A 25,608-nucleotide genomic window follows, 5' to 3' on the forward strand; every position below is an offset into this window, starting at 1 on the left:
CAGAGGCAGCTAGGAAACATCTGTGCCTCTCACTGAAACACTGCAGTGCTGAAACTGGCTACTGCTGTGTGAAATAATTATTATGCAGAAGAGGCCTCTGCAGTTCAAAGACTATATACAAACCTGAAGGCGGAAAGCAGTCTACAGAAAATTAGTTTCCAAGCAAGAAGATTTACTTATGACTTTTTTTTTTTTTAATGTTATAGAGATTTTCTTTTCATGGAGCACTTCTGGTCCAATTTAACGCAAGATTTGATTCATTACTATTTCTGTTGACATCTTTATCACCAAAGCCACCTTTTGTTTTAAAAGCCTTCAACGTGTTCAATATTTCAAAATAATGTTATAGTATTTTGCCTAATACAGCCAACGAACTTTATTTCTATTGGGGAGGAGAAATCTATATTCATGTAATTAACACATAAAACTTGAGTTTCAAGACTTTATTTCCCTTTAAATTGTTTTATTTCTAGGTGTATATAGTCTGATTATCTCATGAATCTTTTCACTTGTAGAACCCTTCAACTGTATTCCCAATCCCGAAAACAAGCAATGGGATAATTTTTTGCAATTGACAAATTATGTATTTAGTTATAAGTAATTAATTTGGAGCAATGTTTCGATTCCAGTACCAATCTAGAATGTTCTGATTCAGTGGGTTGTAGGCAACAACCTGCAAACCAGAAAAAAGCTTATACAAGTTATTCTAATATACAGAGTTAAACCACACTATTCTACTTTGAAGTTTTTAAATTATGTGCTTGCCCCAGAAACCTTTATTTCAGACTACATAAACAAGGTTATGTGTAGTTGATACTGATATTTCCAATTAAGGTAGACACATGGCATTTTAGGACTGACACGCTGGCAACCAGCTTTTACCAGCTTTTATCTATGCCAGGCATGCCTCTATGGCTATTCACCTACAGAATACAATGTTCACTGAAATTAATGCCTTAATAGGATTTTTAAAATTTTAACCTGCTCTGAGAATACACAGAAAAGACAACTCCATAAGAGAATCCAAAAAGATATAGAGGAGGAAAGTAAGAAATGAGTTGCTTCAGGCTGAGGAAACCACTGAAGTTATTTTTACAGAGCATTATGAAACAGGGTTATAATGACCATTTAAGTGAGAAAAGGAAAGGTGTGCCAGGTACTGTTGCGTGTCAAAGATAAATCATTTTTTTCTTATTCATTGTTACAGATTGCCACATTTCTAAAATTATGAATTTAGGGTGGGGCATGGTGGCTCACACATATAATCTCAGCACTTCGGGAGGCCAAGGCGGGCAGATCACTTGAGGCCAAAAGTTTGAGACCAGCCAGGCCAACATGGCAAAACCCAGTCTCTACTAAAAATACAAAAATTAGCAGGGTGTGGTAGCACACGCCTCAGGTGGCTGAGGCATAAGAATCGCTTGAACCCAGGAAGCCAAGGTTGCAGTGACCCAAGATCGCGCCACTGCACTCCAGCATGGGCAACACAGTGAGATTTTGTCTCAAAAAAAAAAAAAAAAATTAATATTAAAAAATAAAAGTATAATTTGAAACCAACAAACTTGATTCCTAAAATGAATAGTCTATGGGTAAGAATAGGGAAATGCCTTAGGGTGTCATGGTACTTACTTTAAAAATGTGGTCTCGAAAATAAGATACAGAACTGAAAATGGTTAAGTTTTGGTGGGGCTTGTAAGCCATGTTCCTGGTCAAGATGATCTGACTGAGGTTCTCCCAAAGCCCTCAAAACTCAGTTCTGATTCTCTTTGTAATACAAGGTTATTACAACTCTTTCCAGGAGGGAATCTACTGCATACCAATAACTTGCTAATAGCTAACAAATCCTAACGATCTTCACTCAAAAAAGAGGCTTCTTTTTTGAAGTTTACCAGCCGGTCTCTTCTAAAAATTTCTTTAACAAAAAAAAAAAAGGCAAGACAAAACACACTGTATACTGAAGACGTTAAAAATCTTAGTTCCAGCTCTTCTTTTTGGCTCCAGATTTCTATCTGTGTACATGAATATCTGATATCCCTCAGGTACCTCCAAATCAATTTACTCCCAAATGACTTATCTCCATTCAGAGCCTTTTCACCTCCTAAACCCAAAACCGGCTGCTACTTTATTTATCCCCTACTTTTTAACATAGTAAAGTGGTCTGAGCCCGTAAATGGGGAATCTCTTCCCACATCAAGTCAGTTAATAAATTTCTTTAAGATCTCTAGGATACATTCATTACCTTGCCCCCATCCATCCTATGAGCAACCATTTATCTTACAGCTCTTGCTCATCTTTCTTCCTGCAGCTGTATCCTACCTAGTCTTCCAACTCTTCATTTCTATCATACTTTATAAAAGTATAGGTATGCAACTGACTAGAAATTTTTAAAAACTGGTCCTAGTTTGCATCTAATCTATGTACACAAAATTATCAGAATATGAGTCAACTTAATTTCCAAGGTATTTCTATCTAGTAAGCAATTTGCATTCATATTAGAGTGAGACTGATATGTACACAAATAATTAATACAAGGTGAAGATGATACATAGTTTATAAAGGGGGATACTGCAAAAATTTGCACTGTAGAATATCCTTTTAAAACGTAACCTTTTTTTTTTTTTTTTTTTTTTTTTGAGACAATCTCACTCTGTCGCCCAGGCTGGAGTGCAGTGGCGCAATCTCGGCTCACTGCAACCTCGACCTCCCCAGTTCAAGTGACTCATGTCTCCGCCTCCAGAGTAGCTGGGATTACCGACACACGTCAGCATGCTCGGCTAAATTTTATATGTATGTATGTATGTATTTATTAGATGAGGTTTCGCTCTTGTTGCCCAGGCTGAGGGCAATGGCTCGATCTCGGCTCACTTTAACCTCCGCCTCCCAAATCAAGCGATTTCTCCTGCCTCAGCCTCCCAAGTAGCTGGGATTACAGACACCCGTCACCATGCTGGCTAATTTTTTATATTTTCAGTAGAGATGGGGTGTCATCATGTTGGCCAAGCAAGTCTCAAACTGCTGAACTCAGGCGATCCACCCGCCTCGGCCTCCCAAAGTGCTGGGATTACAGGCATGAGCCACTGCGCCCAGCCAAACAACCTTTTTTTAAATGTGACAATACAGTGACTGCTACATAAAGCTGCCTTTGAAGACCAAATATCTGTAACGCCCTTAAGTTGTTATAAGGTAGCACCAGAAATCGCTTTTTAATTAGAAATGACTTCTGTAGTTAAAAACATACTAGAAGAGGCCGGGCGCAGTGGCTCACACCTGTAATCCCAGCTCTCAGGGAGGCAGAGGCGTGGGGATAGCTTGAGCTCAGGAGTTCGAGACCTGCCTGGGTAATATAGCAAGACCCCATTCTCCACAAAAAGGAAAAAAAAAAAAAAAAAAAAGACAAAAATATACTAGAAGAGAGAAAACTGTAACACAGGGAACCTGGAATCACCTTAACTCCTCAGTTTCAAAGAGAAAGAACGGTGCTACTGCACATATATGAGCAGCCACGTACTTTTCAAACACGTATTTTGCAAGTATTGAAGTATTTCGGCCGCTTTTACTAATTCACACTTGAAGGCATGCTATAGAACTCAGTGCAGAAACAGTATCAAACAGAAAAACAAAATTGGGCAGGCAGAGAGAAATAGAGAAAGCATTATTAAGTGGCCAGATAAATAAATTAGGAGGTTGCCTCATATCAGAAACTATTATCTAGGAAATTGGTAAAGTACAAGCTGATGAGTAGTAGAAAGAGAAAAGAACAGGGAAAGGATGATTTTTTTCTACAAGTGAGAAAAAATAGAAAACAAAATAAACAGCAATGACCATCCTCTGCCAAAAGGAACAGTGATGTTACACTCAGGTGAAACTGAGTTGTACTGTCAATGACTGAAACGAAAAGGAAGATATAAATCAAAGAAAATAAACTGGCTTGCAGTTTCCTCAATCATAATCCAATCTACTGCTAACCATAAAAAGCCAAGCAAAATCTGACTATATGAATTTTATGTATAAAGAACCAACAGTTACACCGGAGGAAGAAATACACAGTGTAACTAATACTAAAAAAGAATGTTCTTCTTTTCTTAAGACAACCAGAATAGTGTGCTAATATTTTTGGGTATCTGCCTGGTGGTTTATCCAAAAACAGTATGTATTAAGAATTGCTTCAGTGAAGCATTTTAAATGTTAAATATGGTAGCAACGAAAAATGATATTAATTTGTGGATTTGGCCCTAAACTTAGTGATGTTGCTGTTGCTGTTACTCCACTAAGAAAACCATTAAATAAAAAGTACAGGCCAGGCGTGGTGGCTCACGCCTGTAATCCCAGCACTTTGGGGGGCCAATCAGTACTTTGGGAGGCCAAGGCCTGAGATCACCTGAGATCAGGAGTTCAAGACCAGCCTGACCAATACGATGAAACCCCATCTCTACTAAAAATACAAAAATCAGCCGGCTGTGGTGGCATGCTCCTGTAATCCCAGCTACTCAGGAGGCTGAGAGAGGAAAATCGCTTGAACCCAGGAGGCAGAGGTTGCAGTAAGCTGAGATCGTACCATTGCACTCCAGCCTGGGCAACAAGAGTGAACTCCATCTCAAAAAAAAAAAAAAGTACCAAAAAAGTACCAAAAAATAACAATTAGGCCTCACCATTTTTACATCCCAACCAATTCCTATGAAGTCTATGAAGATTCTACAAATGCAGCTTCCATGATAAGCCAACACTACGCAGATCCTTTCTTGAAGAATTTCTTTCCCTTCCTGGTCCCATGTTCTAAGCCAAATCTCAGGATAAACACCAAATCTTATAGTTTTATAACTACCACCAATTATTCCAAGCTGTTGGGGGTGGGGAGAGGATAGGACTTTTCTAATCCCCTAAGAAAACTGAGTCATATGAGTGAGATGCCTTCCTCCATTCTTTCTCTCAAATCAAACCACTCAAGATTAAAATTTTCAAAATGCCAGCTGAAAGAGGTGAGAGCTATTGAGCATCATAAAGGAAATAGGGCAGAGCAAGTACGGAGAAATAATAGCAACTTTCTTTTGTCTTTAAGAGATGGTGCAGGTGTGTGTGTGTGTGTCTCACACTATGTTGCGTGTGTGTGTGTGTGTGTGTGTCTCACTATGTTGCCCATAGACTACAGGCACCCCACCACGCCCGGCTAAATTTTTTATTTTTTCCAGTAGAGACAGGGTTTCTCCATATTGGCCAGGCTGTTCACGAACTCCTGACCTCAGGTGACCCACCCGCCTCGGCCTCTCAAAGTGCTGGGATTACAGACGTGAGCCACTGCGTCCAGCCCACAATATTTTAATTATATGAAACAAATGATCTGTGCATTCTACATGAATAAAATAATAAAAGACAGGAGGCATTTCAGATTTCAAAAGTGGTTTCTAAAAGGAGGTACATATAGATGATCATGTCTTCATGTATTCCTTCTGCCTAAATATCTTGGCATCAAAAAAATTACAATAAAATTCCTGAGTTTATACAGGGTAGAAGATCAAATGAGACACCTGGAAATGAAGTAGTTCCTAAAGAAGAGTATGGTACAAAGACAGTGGAACTGCTACTTCACTCAGAAGTTTCATATCAAGTATAATAAGATGGGAAACATACTGAATGAATTGGTGAACTGAGCCATCTGGAAAAAACAACTGCAGTGTCTGTATAGAAAAAAATTATGTTAAGTGATGATGAATAAAACCAGCTTTTTTTCTTTTCTTCAAATTTTCCAGCCTGTTCTATAAGTAGGCATTTTCTCATTTTATAGCCTCTTCCATTTTATTTATCTACTCATTTAACAAACACCAACACCCGGTAAAATGGCAAGCTAACACACAAGTCTCATTTGAGTTCAACCCATTTCCTTTGAAACATTTACTGTTTTCATGATTCTCATCTTCCCATTCCGTTCATATTAACTCCTTCAATCAGCACTTACCATAGCCAAATACCAAATTTTTTATATGGGGACTTATATTGGCATCTCAGCCAATGATCTACAGGTTTCCATAAAAAAGGCACCCTCTTTAGTTACCTACCTTTAAAATCCCAAGAGTTCTAAGTTGACATATTTTAGGAATATTTAAATATGCAAACATTACGGAAATTTCCTATATAAGCTTCATTAAATAGATGTATAGGCATTAACTGACTGAAGAATAAGGGTGTCATTGTATCTTACTCTTCACATGAAGGAAATAATTTTAATAGTCTGCCAGGATGTGAAAATTAGGGGCATTATATAAAACTATTTGTCAACAGTAATATCCTTTTGTTGAAGTTATGGTAGCACACTGCTTCAAATATATACTGAAAATAAGTAACTGTCAATAATATCATTAAAGGATAATGAAATAAAAATCCTGAATTAGGCTGGGCATGGTGGCTTGCACCTGTAATCCCAGCACTTTTGGGAGGCTGAGACGGGTGGATCACCTGGGGTCAGAGGTTCGAGACCAGCCTGACCAGTATGATGAAATCCCGTCTCTATTAAAAATACAAAAATTAGCTGGGCATGGTGGTGCCTGCCGGTAGTACCAGCTACTCGGGAGGCCGAGACTGGAGAATTGCTTGAATCTGGGAGGCGGAGGTTGCAGTGAGCCGAGATCACACCACAGTACTCCAGCCTGGGCAACAGAGTGAGACTCCGTCTCAAAAACAAAACAAAAACAAAAACAAAACAAACCCTGAATTAACTGTATGGCAATAACTAGGCAACCAAACCCACCTTGGGGGGATATTAGCTGAAGCAGAGAAGAAAAACAAAATACCTGTCACCCTGAAATGGACTCTGGTTCAGATAATATTAAACTAGTTCACAAATTAAGAATTGGTATCTCTACTGCTCACTAAACACATAAAATCTTTATTGGTCAATTTAATGTAAAAATAACGCCATATGAGTATAAAGTTTGCTGAGCATTAGCTTTGCATTTCTGAGGATGGGCAGAGGGACAAAAATATAAGGATTAAGTTCTAAGAGAGGAAAATTTATTTCTCCAACAGTATCTCTGCTGGCCCCAAATTATGGTTGTTTTACATGATAGATAACTAAGACTAAAGAAGGGCTGAAACAATTCATTTGTAAGATATAAATTCTAGAAAATAACATCAGAAAAACTCTTCTAGACATTTGGCAAAGAGCTCATGACCAAGAATCCAAAAGCAAATGCAACAAAAACAAAGGTAAGTAGATGGGACCTAATTAAACTAAAGAGCTTCTGCACGAAAAAGAAATAATCAGCAGAGTAATCAGATAACCAATAGAGTGGCAGAAAATGTTCGCAAACTAGGCATCCGACAAAGGACTAATATCCAGAATCTACAAGGAACTCAAACAAATCAGAAAGAAAAAAAAAAAAAAAATCCCATCAAAAAGTGGGCAAAGGACATGAATTGAGAATTCTCAAAAGAAGATAAACAAATGGCCAACAAACATAGGAAAAAATGCTCAACAGCCCTAATGATCAGGGAAATGCAAATCAAAACCACAATGCAATACCACCTTACTCCTGCAAGAATGGCCATGATTTAAAAATCAAAAAATAACAGATGTTGGCGTGGATGTGGTGAAAAGGGAACACTTTTACACTGCTGGTGGGAATGTAAACTAGTACAACCACTATGGAAAACAGTGTGGCGGTTCCTTAAAGAACTAAAAGCAGAACTACCATTTGACCCAGCAATCCCACTACTGGATATCTATCCAGAGGAAAATAAGTCATTATATAAAGAAGACACTTGCACACACGTTTATAGCAGCACAATTTGCAATTGCAAAAATATGGAACCAGCCTAAATATCCATCAACCACTGAGGGGATAAAGAAAATGTGGTCTATACACCATGGAATACTACTCAGCCAAAAAGGAAGGAAATAATGGCATTCGCAGCAATCTGGATGAAGTTGGAGACCATTATTCTAAGTGAAGTAACTCAGGAATGGAAAACCAAACATCACATGTTCTCACTTAGAAGTGGGAGCTAAACTATGACAATGCAAAGGTGTGGAATGAGATAATGGACTTTGGGGACTCAGGGGGAAGAGGGGCAAGAGGGTGAGGGATAAAAGACTGCACATTGGGTACAGTACACACTGCTCAGGTGATGGGTGCACCAAAGTCACAGAAATCACCACTAAAGAACTTCACCACGCAACCAAACATCACCTGTTCCCCCAAAACTAGTGATATGAAAATAAAAACAAACACACACATATATTCATTTTTATATCAATCATGTGGGTGGCTATAATTATTCTAGTTCTTCAAACACAGAGAAAATCAAGAGTCAGAAATCTTACCCAAGGTCACAAAGATATGTGGCAGGGTCAAAGTTTTGAAAACCAAGTTTGTTTGCTCTGAGAACTGTTTACACAGCACCAACACAGAATTTCAGAGACACATTTTGTGAGAAAGTTATCACCAGTGACAGAAACAAAACAGGAGGCCCTACAATTTATTTCATGTGTGGGTGAAAAAAAAGGAATCTATTATGAAAATACGCTGTATTTAAATAGTTTACCATTCAAAAAGTATTATACATACTTGGGCAGAGGGAAAGGAAATGGGGTAGAGAAGATCTGATCTGTAACGGACAGATTGTTCACACCACTCCCCATACCAAAATATCCTTTTTACCCAACCTAGCCCTCCACTGGATAACAACTACTTACAGATTTGAACACTGCTCAAAGACTGGGCATAACTGGTCTAAGAGCAACCACATCTCCTTTGATAAGAAATCAATTAGGAATGGCCATGTGGCCTATTTCTGGGCAATAAGATGCAAGGTGAAGTATTTTTGGAGAGATCAATAGGCAACCAGGATCTTTCTCCTACATGAAATGATCATCGTTTACTATGCACTTACATGCCAGCATTACACTAAGCACCTAAGCCACTGCTCTATAACATCTTTTTATATGAGATATGAAAACGGATGCATTTCATTTTGATTGCACCTGGCAACCATCTTATATGAAAGAGAGCAACCAGCCTTTAGAAAAAGCCAATACAAAACTGAGAAGAAAATGAATCCCTGATGAAACCTTGTTATCAGTTGAATCAACCAATCCTGAAGGCTAGACTTCACATACGAGCATATTTTTAATTATTTTAACAAATTTGAGTTGGAGTTCCTGAGGTTACAGCCTAAAAAGCATCTACAGCAACACATTGTGCTAGAAAACAGCTTAATGTTGTGAAAAAATCATCAGAGGTTCCACATTTATCCAGATGAAGGTGAAGTATTAGAAAAATGAAAAACCACCTAAAGGGGGATATCATTCCTTCTATTCCTACCTTCACTTATTCTGAATGCTAAGCGCTTTAGTAATAAACTAAAATACCTCTTCCTCTTTGACTAAAAATGTTCATGCCCAAATTCTTCTTAAAATAGATAAGGAATACTAGAGAGAGGGCTGAAAAAGTCAACGTCAGGATGAGATAAAAATCAAATGAAACCTTCACACTCTAGGGATGAGAAATATCATGGACTCGTTAAAAGTAAAAGTCCCCCCAAAAGAAGGCTGCCCTCACTTAAGGCAATTTTGCTAAAAACACCATGACTTGACTTTTTAAGACTTTCTACCTGGACAAATAAAAGTGGTATGCAGGAATGTTCCCACCAAGCATAAGTAGAACACTTTCAATCAGCCATGAAACACTGTTTCCTTTGATTAAAGGAGATTTTAAATATCGCCACCTTCATTTAAATGGAATTTTGCATCTTAAGAATTACTTAAGGTATCACTGTACTAATACACGGATAGTCACACTCCATAATTTGGGACACATCTGATTGCTTTTCCCTTCAAATGTATTTCCTAAGCAACATTTACCAAACTGCTACCAAAAACACTTGTGCAACATAATAAGCATGTTGGAACAATACTGTGAAATACTTAAGTGTTTATACTGTACTATAAGACATTTTAAGAGTCTTTGATAGCTAATAGAAACTGCAAAAAAATGTGAGACAGCTTTATAAACTTATTTTCCAGTTCATATTCACTGATGTCCGACAGTATGGTGTCAAAAATGCTACTACTCTAAGCTTGAGGAAAAGTGGTAACTTCCAGGCATCCCTCTTTTTCCACACTACTTGCACTTACCCTGGAACCTATTCCTAGACTGCACTTACCTTCAACCACTGTGTGATCTAAATTCTTCGCAATCTACTGTTTTTAGTGTTTTTGGTTGTATCTCCCTCTCTCTTTCACATCACCAGCATTGTCTTTTAACTCATGTAAGGTAAAAACAGTACTTGCATAGTTTTCTACTTTAAAAATCTAGAACAATTAGACACTCGAGTACAGTTTTTTTTATTTTTAACCTTCAGTAGTTCCTGATTAGTGAGCTGAAATTACAATCTACTTGAATGTCATTCTTTATCTCCCCAACCACCCCTCCATTAGAATCAAGATAGTCTGCAATGGAGATTCAGAATACAACCACCATTATAAACAATAATCATAAATTCACAAAAACTTAAACTTTTTCCTAGAACTGCTACTCCTTTCAAAACGTAATTCCTCTGTTGGGCAGGAAAGCACTATTTTCAGAAAAAGCCCAGCAACACCTGAATTGATGGTTCAGATAGCACAAAAAACTCAGTGAAAAATGAAAAACTGGAGAAATATCAAATTTCCATGGATAGGAAGTTAATCAACAACATATCATCTTTTCCCAACAATTTTTATGTTCACAAACCAACAGTCTAAACCCCTTACAGAGAACATTCTTTTTTCTAATTTAAATATAAGATGTGCTTCTGCTGGTAGAAGCACTGAGACCCATGGAAACAGATAGTCAATGATTGGGTCACAGATAAACATCCATTCAGAACCATTCAGCTGGTTCTGAACTCTACAGTGGCAAATCATTTCTAGAGGAGTTATTTACATATCCAAACAGATTGAAACCTTCACCTTTTTCTGATTACAGATCTTAGTTAAAACTATTTTTTTAAAAGTATAATTGTATAATGTTACCATGGAAGTCTTAGCATAACTACTTTGTACCTTGAAACTTTACTTCACAGTTGATAAACAGTTCTGTCACCTGAATTTTCAAATTTTCTTTTAAAGTGCCAATATAAATTCCAACATTTCTCAATGCTCTAATATTTAAGAACAACAAAAACAAAAAAAAACCCACAAAATTAAACATTGTATCTTGAAAAAACCCAACAACCTACCTTTAAACTAGACTCATAGTCTGTGTTCACTTTGAACATAAGCCCAAGTCGTAAATGAATTTCCTTGGCTCGACAAAAGCTGGGATCAACATAAAGCACCTCCTGAAATGCTTTAATTGCCCTGAAAGAATATAGACATAAGATATCTTAACTTTTTAACACGTGCATGAATTCTTGCTTGGTAGTACATTGAAACTTCTGTTTTATGCAATATTGTTTTAAAGGACATGTTGGTTTTATAAAAATGATGTTAATAAATACTAAAAAAGTAAAATTGAAAAGGGGCATATGGACCTTTTTATAACTAAATGTATATAATCTAATTTGATATAAAGGGGAAGGAAGATCAGTTGAATTTACTCCAAATTATTCAAACAGACAGTATTTCATGGTTTAATCAAATTATCAGTATAAATAACTGATTTCACTGTTTCTGAAATTTCCTAGGGGAAGACAGGGTGGGGCAGACAGGAAAGTTTTTAAGGATATGGATTAATCTTGTTTCTAGTCTACTCTGTAAAAGTAAGTCTTCTTTCTAAAATTTTACATTTTTGTCTTTCATATTTAGGCATACAAACCACCTGTACCTTATCTTTTATACTATGTGAGGTTAAGAGACAGTCTTCATATTTTCCAAACTGATATCCAATAGTACCTGCACCATTTGTAGAAATGACCATCCTTACTCCAAAACTCTATTTTGCTACTTTGTCCTAAATCAAATATCCATATTTGTGTAGGTCTACTTCTCTATTCCATTCCACTTTTCTTTATCTATCAGTTTCATATCTTTGCCCCAAATTCACAGTGTATCTTTTATAAAAGGTTTTGATTACTAATAGAACAAGTTCAGGGATTGGGGAAAGAAACACTTTTCACTGAATACATTTTTATATTGTTTAATTTGACCATGTGAATGTATTACCGACTCAAAAATAAATATTAAAATAATGACAAAGAAAAATGTCTACTTTTAATTTTGAACTTTATATCAGATATAATAGTATATTCAGTATCATTTTAGGTTCTTCTACATGATTTAAAGCTTCTTCCAAGCACAAGCTAATATATTCTTTGCAAAACTTTTAATCAATAATCTCTAGCCCTACAGACCTTAAACTGGCTATTTAGAATCTTAGATGCTTTCAAAACAAAAACAATCTTTTGTATAAAATAGATCAAAACATCATAGCCACAAAATAGAGCAAAATAATACTTCATGTCTTTAGTAACTTTACTTTGATGGATTCATACATTATTTACTTCCCAAAAAATATGTGAATGGTTATGTACATGTTTACTATAAAATTAAGAGTCCTAAAAGGTTGTGTTTATTGCAGATGGCAGTGAGGGGTGGAACACGGGTCTGGCATCAGACACCTTTACCCTGATTATGACAGTACTTAACTTTCTTCTGAAGGGGAGCTGGGTATCCATCTGTTAAGTGGATTTTTTTTAAGTAGGTGGGGTATGTGTGTGTTTTATTATCTGATGTATATAGGCTTTGAGGCAGGAGAGGAGAGTTAAAAGACTGACAGGCAAAAACTGGTAAATCACCATTCTCATTTAAAGGCAGCTTCCTACTTATCTCAATCAATGTACACTTAGGGGTTGAGGCAAGTCACATGTTTGGAAAAGGCATCAAAAGGGTTAGGACGAGAACAACTGCAGCAATAAATGGTGCCAATTAAAACATATGGTGTGATTGGGAAAGGGTATACAAAGGCTTTTAGAAGCTTCTGGGGTGACAGCAGTATTTTATTTCTTGACCCAGGTGGTGATTACATGAATGTTTATTTTATAACAACATGTTAAGATATACACTGATGATTTATGCATTTTTCCATAGGTGTGTTATATTTTATAATAATAAAATTATGGATAATGCTTCTTAACCTTACCTTATGATATGACCAGAAAACTATCTAATGGAATGGGTCAGAACTAAACAATGTCCACACATGCCAATAAAAAACCCAGGCAGGCCTGAGTCAAAGATATGAAAGAAAAAGAATGCAAGTGGAAAAGAAGAAAGAAATAATAAAGAATTCAGGAAAGGAAAAAGGTATAACAGGGTATGTGAGCAAGAGAAGGAGAAGGAACACAGTACAAAAACAGCCCCTCAGGTGCAATATTTACTACTCTCAGTTTCTATTTCTAGCCTTTTCCCTAAACATAGTATTTGTGGATGTGTCTTACTCCATCAGTGCCTTTAGCACAGACATCTTTTCCACTTAGTTCACAATGTCACACAGGTGCAAAGAAACATGAGTTTAACATGTTCTCTATGTCTGTTAACAAACTGAGGTTAAAAAAACACACACTATTAATCTATAAGCAAAAACACATGTTCCAAATAACAGTCGTCTGGGTCTACGTTTACTCTTTAGGGACTATTAAGTGCCCAGGACAAGGTGCAACCTATAAATATAAAATCAAAGTTCTCCTCGTTGACCTTTCAAAGTTTCTCTCTAATCGAAAACCTTATAGACCCAATCTTCTGCTTCTGTATCTCATTATTAGATTACTGAACTAGTCTCCTTAAGAACTTTCCTTGCTCTGGTCTGGCTTGTACATATTCCCTCAAACATGTGGCTCCTGTGATTGCATAACAATTATGATACTATAAATAAAATCTCCATGTTGCACTCAAGATGTGTGAGCAGCACCTATTCAACTCCATTTCCTCTTATGCCCTATTATTGCTCCTCCTTAGATATGAACTGGCTTATCTCAGCAATTCTTAAATACTGGTTCTCTTGACTTCACTGCTTTTCCTTACTAATTCTCCTGATCTATAATATTTTGATTCTTCTGCTCCCCTCTAAACCCACTATTATCGTCAAGACACACTACCCAAACCGGTCAACAACGATTTTTGCTTAGGGTAAAGCAGCAGTTAGGTCCACTTTACAATCAAATCATTTCATTCACTACCTATCAGTGTGCTGTCTCCAGTTTTTCCAAGTGTATTCCTTGAGGCCTGTATTTCTCTTCTATGTTTAATATCCTCAAATAATACAGCAAAGGGTTCAAATGTAATAGATGTTTACTGGTACCATCATGTTTACAGTTAATTGATGGGACTTCTTTACTGATCAGTTCTTCTCATCTAATACAAAACACATTATTCGAACATGTGAATTCATTTCCTTTTCTACACTTTTACCCATGCTCCTCTCCTCTGTGCATCTTCAGGTTTCTCCATCCCAAGAAAACCAAATAAGTAAATAAATAAGAAATAAAAATACTGCGGGAGGGGGAGAAGGAAGTCGAAGGGAAGGTGGATTTGGAGTTAAGAGTTTAGAGTTAGAGTTGAGGGAGTGGGGGAGTAGAGAAAATAAGTAACACTCAGACTACATTCTAATTTTGGTCATCAGCTTACCGCATTCATATTTCACCAAAATGCAGGTGGCCAGAACATGATCTCTATGGCACAAACTAGACTAAATCATCAACACATTCAATTTATGCTAACCTCAGAATTCTGACAGAGAATTTTAGAACATGAGAAATAGCTACCAGAAACCATAAATACTTTTATGATACAATCCCTGGAAAGGTTTACAGTTTTCAAATCCTTAAAGCATATTCTCTAATGAAACAAAAGAAATGCACATTGCTCTGCATGGTATCATTGGTATTTTTCTTAAAATCTGAAAAAATACAGTTTTATATCATCAAAATAATTTCTATAGATTTTCAGTTTCAAGGTCTTTTTCATTTAATGTTTGCCACTGTCAACCATTTTAAAAAGAAAATGATATAAAGCTAAAACCTCAATAACACTACTTACAAAAAACATACACATGTGCTGAATATATTTCACAACGGTCATTTTTAATAAGATTTCTACAAAGTCATTTTTTAAAGCCTCCTCTAAAACTACAGTAAAAATAATAGTATTAATATTCTTAGCACAGTTCCAGTACATTTGGAAGGACACATAATAAAACTTTAAGTTGGCTGGGCATGGTGGCTCACACCCGTAATCCCAGCACTTTGGGAAGCAGAGGTGGGTGGATCACAAGGTCAAGAAATCAAGACCATCCTGGCCAACATGGTAAAACCCCATCTCTACTAAAAATACAAAAATTAGCTGGGTGTGGTGGCACGTGCCTGTAGTCCCAGCTACTCGGGAGGTTGAGGCGGAAGAATAGCTTGAACCCAGGAGGCAGAGGTTGCAGTGAGCTGTGACTGCACCACTGAACTGCAGCCTGGTGATAGAGTGAGACTCCGTCTCTAATTAATTAATTAATTAATTAAAACTTTAAGTTCTCTGAGGCTAAAAAGCTTAACCGGAGATTTCTCACAGAGATGTATGAAGGGATAAATCAACTAAAACCACAAATTTTCATACTATCGAAAGAATATTTTAGCTGTAATTTAGTTATAACACATACATACACAACACAGATATACATATATATTAGGAAATTTAGAAGTTGTCTCTAAATAATTAGAAACATTTGATGAAGCAAGAGACAGGTAAGATTTTAAAAGGCTGAGATGGAAGAAGGCAGAAGTCACACAGGTTAAAAAAAAAAAAAAGCTTCAGATGTTTTCAGGGAAACGTTAACACAGTGTGACTGGCACAAAGAATATATTAATATTTAGGGGACCAGTAGGCTAGAAGGATTGTTTGAGGTTCAATCAGAAATGACCTTAAATGTGAGGCTAAATTAGAAATATCATACCCTGGATTATTCACACTGACACAGTTGCTAATATATCACCTGTCCTGGTTCTTTTCCCCTCTCTAGCCACTCTTCATCACTTCAGGAGTGGGATTATTTTCTTTCCCCTACCCTATTGCAAGATTTATGTTTTTATCCACAATTTCCCAGAAGCCTAATTAATCAAAGCCCTTCCAAAATTTATCTGGCAATCTATGTATCACTGTTTAAGTGTAACTTTATCAGAACTGTCTTAAATCTGCTACTTATTTCCCAAAATGGAAGTATATATAATAAACTCAAAACATGTTAACATCAACTGCTTAATTTCAATGGAAATATAACAGCATGTTTGTATCATGATAGCTCAAAAATACAATTAGATGTTTGCCAGGCTCCATGCTAGACAAGCCTCAGAATCAATGGTATCACCATGCATTAGGTCTATGTTGCATTATTCTTTCATTCCATCAAAAAGCTGTAAGAACATCATTAAAACCACTATTCTTTTTCTTTCCTGAACCCAAAGCAGTGGCTATACTGGAGAGGAGAAATTCCTACACCCCTAAGAACACTTGTGACTAGTACAGTGCTATGAAAATGAATCCTACAGAAACTTTACACCAGGCTCCGTGGCTCACACCTATAATCCCAGCACTTTGGGAGGCCAAGGCAGGAGGATTGCTTGAGCCCAGGGGTTCGAGACCAGTCTGGGCAACACAATGAGACCTCATCTCTACAAAAAATACAAAAAAATTAGCCAGGCATAGTGGCTCAAGCCTGTAGTCCAAGCTACTCAGGAGGCTGAGGTAGAAGGATCACTAGAACCCCGGGAGGTTGAGACTTCAGTGGGCCGTGATTGTGCCACTACACTCCAGCCTGGGTAACAGACTGAGACTCTCAGAAAAAAAAGGAAAGAAAAGAAAGAAAAGAGAAAAGAAGAGAAGAGAAAGGAAAAAAGAAAACTTTAGTAATTTGTTAATATTTCTGTCTTTCTGAATTCATTTCTACCTCATTCTCCTAATCCTTTTTGATGTCAAAGTAATAATTATCACATTTCCTTATTAAGCCTGTCAATTATATTTGGGGGCTTAATTTCCAAAATCCTATGCCTCTAGCACAGTATCTCTTACATTTGCTGCCATAAGACCATTCTGATATTGATCAATAGGAAGAAGGAAAAAGGTTACAGGACAGAGACAGTTAATAAAGATTCTTAGGAAGATATATTGAGAGAGATGGCTATAAGCTGTATTAGGAAGAATGGTTTCTATTGTACTGACTTTATTTTTTCCCCCAACTATCTTTTTTTAGTCTAACTTTTCCTTGCTTTGTATTTCACTTACTCTCACCCTAGGATATAGGTTTCCTTCCAAAGGCAAGAAGCTCAGTTCAAGGTATCCCCGAGCAATTAGCCACCTTAATGAATAAGAACAAGTGAACACAGGGGCTTGCATGCACGCACATGTAAAGGAATGGCTTTTTAGAGACTGGTTTCTAGCACTCTGCTGCATATATTTTACACTCTGCTTCTATGTCTTCCTTTATCCTTCTCGACATCTTTTAAGTTTGGTCCCAGATTACTGAGTAAAAGTAGCTGTTACCGTAAATCCAGTGAGGATGGAACGGTTGCATGGGCTCCTCTGTCTAAGAAGAGGCTGCAACTGATACTGGAAAAACTGACCAAATAATTGTATATCTAGAGGCTAACCAATAAAATCAACTCTGAAAGAAAAAATAGGTAGCATAACATTACAATAGGTTAACAATAACACTATAGTTGATAAAATTGCTCTCAATAATATTTTAAGTCACCGAGACACACGTTGGTCACACACACTATCATAAAATGCTTAACCTCATCAAATGCCAACAGACACAATTAGCAAATATCACATTTTACTTAAATTATAAATGTACCAGAGATATAACACTCTGAAACATCATAGGCAGATTCTTCATACTGACAATACAAAACAAAAACCCATACTCATCCCTAGAAACATTTCTCAACAAATCCCAAAGAACCTGATATGTGACAAAAAATTCCTGATCCCAGTAATCAGCAAGTATCTACAAATAAAACATAAACATAGTTTAAACCTAAATAAGCTCCAATTAAGGCTGTACTCTAAAACTATCCCCAAGCACCTACTCCATACTTTCTAATTTTATAGCTGTTAAAGAAATAGCAATTTAAAGCAAAAATGTGAGGCACAATTTGTGAAAGAACATTTGATTAGCAAGAGAAAAACACAGCCAGAGTGAATTCATAAGATAGGGTGTGAGATGTATCATTTTAGGAAGCAGCTATCAGAATTGAAACTCAAGACATGAGAAAATGATGGTAACCAGGACAGGATCAACAGAGCAGGGGGCAATTATTAATACAGACATTGCATTGTCCTTGTATCATTCGGTTTCATTTCCTAGGTCAACTGAAAAATATAGAAATCATATGTAGATAAGGAATCACAACTACAAGCTTGCTAACTTAACATGGCCATATGCTTATTAAAGCAATCAACATTTGAACTATTGACAGGTTCACCTCACTACTAATTTTATGTTCTTAACCCCAGTACATAGAAAGGCTTACAAATTGCCACAGGTATGCAAAAACTGGCTGGTATGAGGAGAACTGAAGAGTTCCTCCCCTCAGGTTTCACCTAAATTATTTCTAGTTGGCCATAAAGATTATATCAATGTGCTCAAGTGAACAATGACAAATACTGATTAAATAATAACCACCTATGAATCTTAAAACCTGGGGACAGAGTACAATAAAATATTTGATTGGAGAATATGGGCATAAACTTGCTTCTGCCACTCAACAGTTACGTAATATTGACTGACTGACACACACACTCACACACACACCCCTGCTTTCTCCATCTACAAAATTAAGGGGGAAAAACTAAATCTCTAAGACCACTTCTAATTCTAAAAGTTTAGAATTCTGAATTCTACAAGTAGGCTATTAAAGAAACGGAAAGATTTTAAAAGTCTTAATCTATTTTTGGTTTTAAATACAATACACTGAACATGAAGTTAGGAGGCTTTATTTAGGATAGTTTAAGAAAGAATAAAATTACAAAGTTTCTTCATAAAAATCAATTATACCTTTGTAAGATTTACAAAGAAAACCAGTGATCTCAATCATTATAATACACTATATACACACAGGTATTCTCTAACAAAGCAGTGCTTCCACACATGATCAAAAGTCAACAAGACCAAAAGCTAAGAGGGAAGAAAAAAGATACTAGGAAAAACCATCCATGTATAAAGTCTCCTCTTTAGGGAAACCATATAAAATCATTGTCAATGCATATGTAAACGTTCTGTAATAAGTATTCAGGGTGCCCAACAGATATATGACAGAGTTGTAACATTTTGCCAAACACTCAATCACCTTCCTTTGGACTCCCACAGAATTCACCCAGGAGCTTAAAATTCTGGAGCACAGAAGGGACTCTGAAAAGGTAAGATATGCTAACAATAAAAAATGCCGCCAGGTGTGGTGGTTCACACCTGTAAATCCTAGCATTTTGGGAGGCTGAGGCGGGCAGATCACTTGAGGTCAGGAGTTCGACACCAGCCTGGCCAACATGGTAAAACTCCATCTCTACTAAAAATATAAAAACATTAGCCAGGCATGGTGGCGGGCACCTGTAATCCCAGCTACTTGGGAGGCTGAGGCAGGAGAATCGCTTGAACACGGGAGGTAGAGGTTGCAGTGAGCCAAGATCGTGCCACTACACTCCAGTGACAGAGCAAGACTCTGACCCTCTCCCCACCAAAAAAAAAAAAAAAACTACATTGGGTTTACATTTCATAAAATGTGCTGTATCTCATTTGATCATCAAAACGCTATAGAAAAGCCATGTGACTACTATGTAGTTTTGCTTTTTAAACAAATGAGGAGGCCGGGCATGGGGGCTCATGCCTGTAAATCTCAGCACTTTGGGAGGCGGAGGTGGGAGCATGCCCTCAGACCAGGAGTTCAAGATCAGACTGGGCAACATAGGCGGAGGCCCCATCTCTACCAATAAAAACAAATTCGCTGGGCATGGTGGCATGTGCCTGTGGTCCCAGCTACTTGGGAGGCTAAGGTGGAAGGATTGCTTGAACACAGTAGATTGAGACTCCAGTGAGCAGCAATCGCACCACTGTACTCCAGCCTGGGCAACAGAGTGAGACCCTGTCTCAAAAAATAAATAAAATAAAATAAAAAATAAATAAACTAATGAGGAAACAGACCTAGAGAAGTTATTTAACTCTAGATCAAACTAAGTGTCAATGCTGTGACCACAATACCAATCTTTCAGCTAAAACTATATATATATATATTTTTTTTTCCCCCCCATTACCGCATACTATTGTCTGGTAAACAGAAAAACAACAATGGGGCAAAGGCCATAATTTAACAGGGTACTACACTTTACAGTTTAGAAAATTTTACATATTGTTACTATTACATTTAATCTCCAACTCTGAAGTGGTACTATTCTAGAGAACTAAGAGTTTATGAGTTGGTGCCTAGTTACTGGATATCGGAAAGTGCTATCTGGTATGTGGCAGAGAGAAGCGGTCAATCTTGTCTAGAAATCTGAAAACTAGCCATCATCGACCATTTACCCACATATCTTGACTTCTGAGATCATAGTGATTTGCCAGTTCAAATAACTTGGGGAACACCAGTCCATAATGAATGACTGAGAAATTCCAAAAAGCTTTCTAATCTAAGCCTTCTTCAACAGAATCTTATACTAGATTCTTTCAGGAAAACATACAACTCTAAAAATCTAAGGTGAGTCAATACCCTTCAAGGAACAATCTAATCATTTCAAGAGATTACTGAAAAGTGTAGGTTTAATGACAGCAAATTTTGTATTTATTACACACACACACAAAAATCAAGCACAAACAAAACAAGCCATTTACTGAAAACAACTGAATTACCGGCTTTATGTCAACTTACCACTGAAATGCATTATAATGGAAGTAGACCAAACCAAGACCATATAAAAAGGCAGCATTCTGTAAAGGAAGGGAAAAAGATTTTTAGGAAAAATACTTGTATCTAACATATATGATGTTATTACTGTAAAATATGGTATCCGAGATGTTTTAAGTCCTAAAACTCTATCATGCATTACAATATATTTACAATATATTTTTAAAATACCAAAATAACAGTGATCAGATGGTACAAATTCCAATCAACTTAGAGAGGTATTCCAGCCCTGAAATAAGAATATTTACTAGCAGAAATTCTATGGTCAAATCTAAGATTAAAAATCTATTCTTCAGGAATATGAAAATGCTCAGCTTACGTTATCCTATTCTCTCTTGCTTGTATCTACATTCTTTCTCTGGTTCTTTCTGCTTCTTGAACTGGATTTAATTTTATATTTAGTACTGCCAGGAAGGTAGCTATAATTCAAAGTAAATGCACAATATAAACCTAAAACAAATTTTAGTATTTAAGAAAAATAGTATCATGCCAATCATCACCTAGGCATTAACATCTTGTGCTTTAAATATCATTGACTCCTTTTGCAGTAGGAAAGAGACATGCGTCAACACTTATCCTGACTAACTTTGACCTCCGAACTCCAAATAGGAACCGGCTATTTATATAATTTATATTTATATAACTCCCTGTTTTTTTCTCTTTCTCTCTCTCTTTTTTTTTTTTAAAGAGACAAGGTCTCGCTCTGTCACACCAACGCGATCACAGCTCACTGTAGCCTCAACCTTCTGAGCTCAAGCAATCCTCCCACCTCAGCCTCCCAAGTAGCTGGGACTAAAGGAAATGTGACACCATGCCCAGCTCCTACTCATTTTCAAAAACAGCAAATGTTTGAGTACCTAGTATATGTTTTATCAATAACCAAGCAAATCTATTTAGTAAACCTTCCCTATTAAAAAAGAAGGTAAAGCTTTCATACTGATCTGTGTGAACAAATTTCATCTTCTAAATTCTTGACTCAGATCAGGGGACCTCCCTTGGGAGATCAATCCCCTGTCCTCCTGCTCTTTGCTCCGTGAGAAAGATCCACCTATGACCTCTAGTCCTCAGACCAACCAGCCCAAGGAACATCTCACCAATTTTAAATCGGGTAAGTGGCCCCTTTTTTACTGTCTTCTCCAACCTCTCTCACTATCCCTCAACCTCTTTCTCCTTTCAATCTTGGCACCACCCTTCAATCTCTCCCTTCTCTTAATTTCAATTCCTTTCATTTTCTGGTAGACAAAGGAGACACGTTTTGTCCGTGGACCCAAAACGCCAGCACCGGTCACGGACTGGGGAAGGCAGCCTTCCCTTGGTGTTTAATCATTGCAGGGACACCTCTCTGATTACTCACCCACGTTTCAGAGGTGTCTGACCACGTTGCAGGGACGCCTGCCTTGGTCCTTCACCCTTAGCGGCAAGCCCCACTTTTCTGGGGGAGGGGAAAGCACCCCGAACCCCTTCTCTCCCTCTCTCTACCCCTTCTCTGCTTTTCTGGGGGGAGGGGCAAGCACCCTGACCCCTTCTCTCCCTGTCTCTACCCCTTCTCTGCTTTTCTGGGGAAGGGGCAAGCACCCCGACCCCTTCTCTCCTTGTTTCTACCCCTTCTCTGCTTTTCTAGGGGAGGAGCAAGAACCCTGACGTCTTATTTTTGCACCCCGACCTCTTATTTTTGCGCCTCAATCCCTTATTTCCGCGCCCTGACCCCTTTCCCGCTTTTCTGGAGGGCAAGAACCCCCGAACTCCTTCTCTCTGTGTCTCTACTCTCTTTTCTCTGGGCTTGCCTCCTTCACTATGGGCAACCTTCCACCCTCCATTCCTCCTTCTTCTCCCTTACCCTGTGTTCTCAAGAACTTAAAACCTCTTCAACTCACACCTGACCTAAAACCTAAATGCCTTATTTTCTTCTACAATGCCACTTAACCCCAATACAAACTCGACAGTAGTTCCAAATAGCCAGAAAACGGCACTTTTGATTTTTCCATCCTACAAGATCTAAATAATTCTTGTCGTAAAATAGGCAATTGGTCTGAGGTGCCTGACGTCCAGGCATTCTTTTACACATTGGTCCCTCCTTAGTCTCTGTTCCCAATGCAACTCATCCCAAATCTTCCTTCTTTCCCTCCCGTCTGTCCCCTCAGTCCCAACCCCAAGCGTCACTGAGTCTTTCTAATCTTCCTTTCTACAGACCCATCTGACCTCTCTTCTCTTCGCCAGGCCAAGCTAGGTCCCAATTTTTCCTCAGACTCCGCTCCCCTACCCTGTAATCCTTTTATCACTCCCCTCCTCACACCCGGTCTGGCTTACAGTTTCGTTCCGCGACTAGCCTTCCCCCACCTGCCCAGCAATTTCCTCTTAAAAAAGTGGCTAGAGCTAAAGGCATAGTCAAGGTTAATGTTCCTTTTTTTTTATCCGACTTCTCCCAAATCAGTTAGCGTTTAGGCTCTTTTTCATCAAATAAGAAAAACCCAGCCCAGTTCATGGCAGCAACCCTGAGACGCTTTTCAGCCCTACACCCTGAAAGGTCAGAAGGCTGTCTTATTCTTAATATGCATTTTATTTTATTGCCTAATCTGCTCCTGACATTAAATAAAGCTCCAAAAATAAATTCCGGCCCTCAAACCCCACAACAGGACTTAATGAACCTCACCTTCAAGGTGTACAATAATAGAGTAGAGGCAGCCAAGTAGCAATTTATTTCTGAGTTGCAATTCCTTGCCTCCACTGTGAGACAAACCCCAGTCACATCTCCAGCACACAACTCCAAACACCTCAACCGCAGCTGCCAGGGGTTCCTCCAGAACCTCATCCCCCAGGCGCTTGATACAAGTGCCGGAAATCTGGCCACTGGGCCAAGGAATGCTCACAGCCCGGGATTCCTCCTAAGCTATGTCCCATCTGTGCAGGACCCCACTGGAAATCGGACAGTCCAACTCGCCCGGCAGCCCTCCCAGAGCCCCTGGAGCTCTGGCCCAAGGCTCTCTGACTGACTCCTTCCCAGATCTTCTCCGCTTAGCGGCTGAAGACCGACACTGCCCCATCGCCTCGGAAGCCTCCTGGACCATCACAGACACTTTGGGTAACTCTTACAGTGGAGGGTAAGTCTGTCCCCTTCTTAATCAATACGGAGGCTACCCACTCCACATTACCTTCTTTTCAAGGGCCTGTTTCCCTTGCCTCCATAACTGTTGTGCTTATTGATGGCCAGGCTCCTAAACCTCTTAAAACTCCCCAACTCTGGTGCCAATTTGGACAACATTCTTTTTTAGTTATCCCCACCTGCCCAGCTCCCCTATTAGGTCAAGACATTTTAACTAAATTATCTGCTTCCCTGACTACTCCTAGGCTACAGCCACACCTCATTGCCGCCTCTTTCCCCAGTTCAAAGCCTCCTTCACATCCTCCCCTCGTATCCCCCCACCTTAACCCACAAGTATGGGACATCTCTACTCCTTCCCTGGCAACCAATCACATGCCCATTACTATCCCATTAAAACTCAATCACCCTTACCCCGCTCAATGCCAATATCCCATCCCACAGCATGCTTTAAAAGGATTAAAGCCTATTATCACTCGCCTGCTACAGCATGGCCTTTTAAAACCTATAAACTCTCCTTACAATTTCCCCATTTTACCTGTCCAAAAACCAGACAAGTCTTACAGATTAGTTCAAGATCTGCACCTTATCAACCAAATTGTTTTGCCTATCCATCCTGTGGTGCCCAACCCGTACACTGTTTTGTCCTCAATATCTTCCTCCACAACTCACTATTCCGTTCTTGATCTTAAAGATGCTTTTTTCACTATTCCCCTGCACCCTTCATCCCAGCCTCTCTTTGCTTTCACTTAGACTGACCCTCACACATAGTAGGCTCAGCAAATTACCTGGGCTGTACTGCTGCAAGGCCTCACAGACAGCCCCCATTACTTCAGTCAAGCCCAAATTTTTTCCTCATCTGTTACCTATCTTGGCATAATTCTCATAAAAATACATGTGCTCTCCCTGCTGATCATGTCCGGTTAATCTCCCAAACCCCAATCCCTTCTACAAAACAACAACTCCTTTCCTTCCTAGGCATGGTTAGTACGGACAGAATTCTTACACAAGAGCCGGGACTGCGTCCTGTAGCCTTTCTGTCCAAAAAACATGACCTTACTGTTTTAGCCTAGCCCTCATGTCTATGTCTGCGCGCAGCAGCTGCCACTGCTTTAATACTGTTAGAGGCCCTAGAAATCACAAACTACGCTCAACTCTCTACAGTTCTCATAACTCCCAAAATCTATTTTCTTCCCCCAACCATCACTCAGGACAATGCTTATGCTGATAAGTTAGCTAAAAAAAGCAGCTAGCGTTCCAACTTCTATCCCTCACGGCAGTTTTCCTCCTTCACATCGACCACTCCCACCTACTCCCCCGCTGAAACTTCCACCTATCAATCTCTTCCCACACTAGGCAAATGGTTCTTAGACCAAGGAAAATATCTCCTTCCAGCCTCAGAGGCCCATTCTATTCTGTCGTCATTTCATAACTTCTTCCATCTAGGTTACAAACCGCTAGCCTATCTCTTAGAACCTCTCATTTCCTTTCCATCCTGGAAATCTGTCCTCAAGGAGATCACTTCTCAGTGTTCCATCTGCTATTCTACTATCCCTCAGGGATTGTTCAGGCCCCCTCCCTTTCCTACACATCAAGCTCGGGGA

General features: G+C 38.4%; 1 protein-coding gene across 10 annotated transcripts in view; it reads right to left on the bottom strand.

The window, feature by feature from the left end:
• Positions 1-25,608, bottom strand: part of KDM6A (lysine demethylase 6A) — a 236,587-nt gene that overhangs the window by 79,486 nt on the left and 131,493 nt on the right. For 8 of the 10 annotated variants that reach the window (XM_010388415.2, XM_010388414.2, XM_010388412.2 and 5 more), the window contains exons 5-6: positions 20,872-20,930; positions 11,212-11,332 (exon numbers count right to left, since the gene is read on the bottom strand). In XM_010388415.2, coding sequence (XP_010386717.2) covers positions 11,212-11,332; positions 20,872-20,930 — 180 coding nt within the window. The remainder of the gene's footprint in view (positions 1-11,211; positions 11,333-20,871; positions 20,931-25,608) is intronic. The other 2 variants (XM_010388418.2, XM_010388416.2) reach the window with 1 other exon arrangement.

This window comes from Rhinopithecus roxellana, chromosome 7 (assembly GCF_007565055.1).
Source record: "Rhinopithecus roxellana isolate Shanxi Qingling chromosome 7, ASM756505v1, whole genome shotgun sequence".
NCBI lineage: Eukaryota > Metazoa > Chordata > Mammalia > Primates > Cercopithecidae > Rhinopithecus > Rhinopithecus roxellana.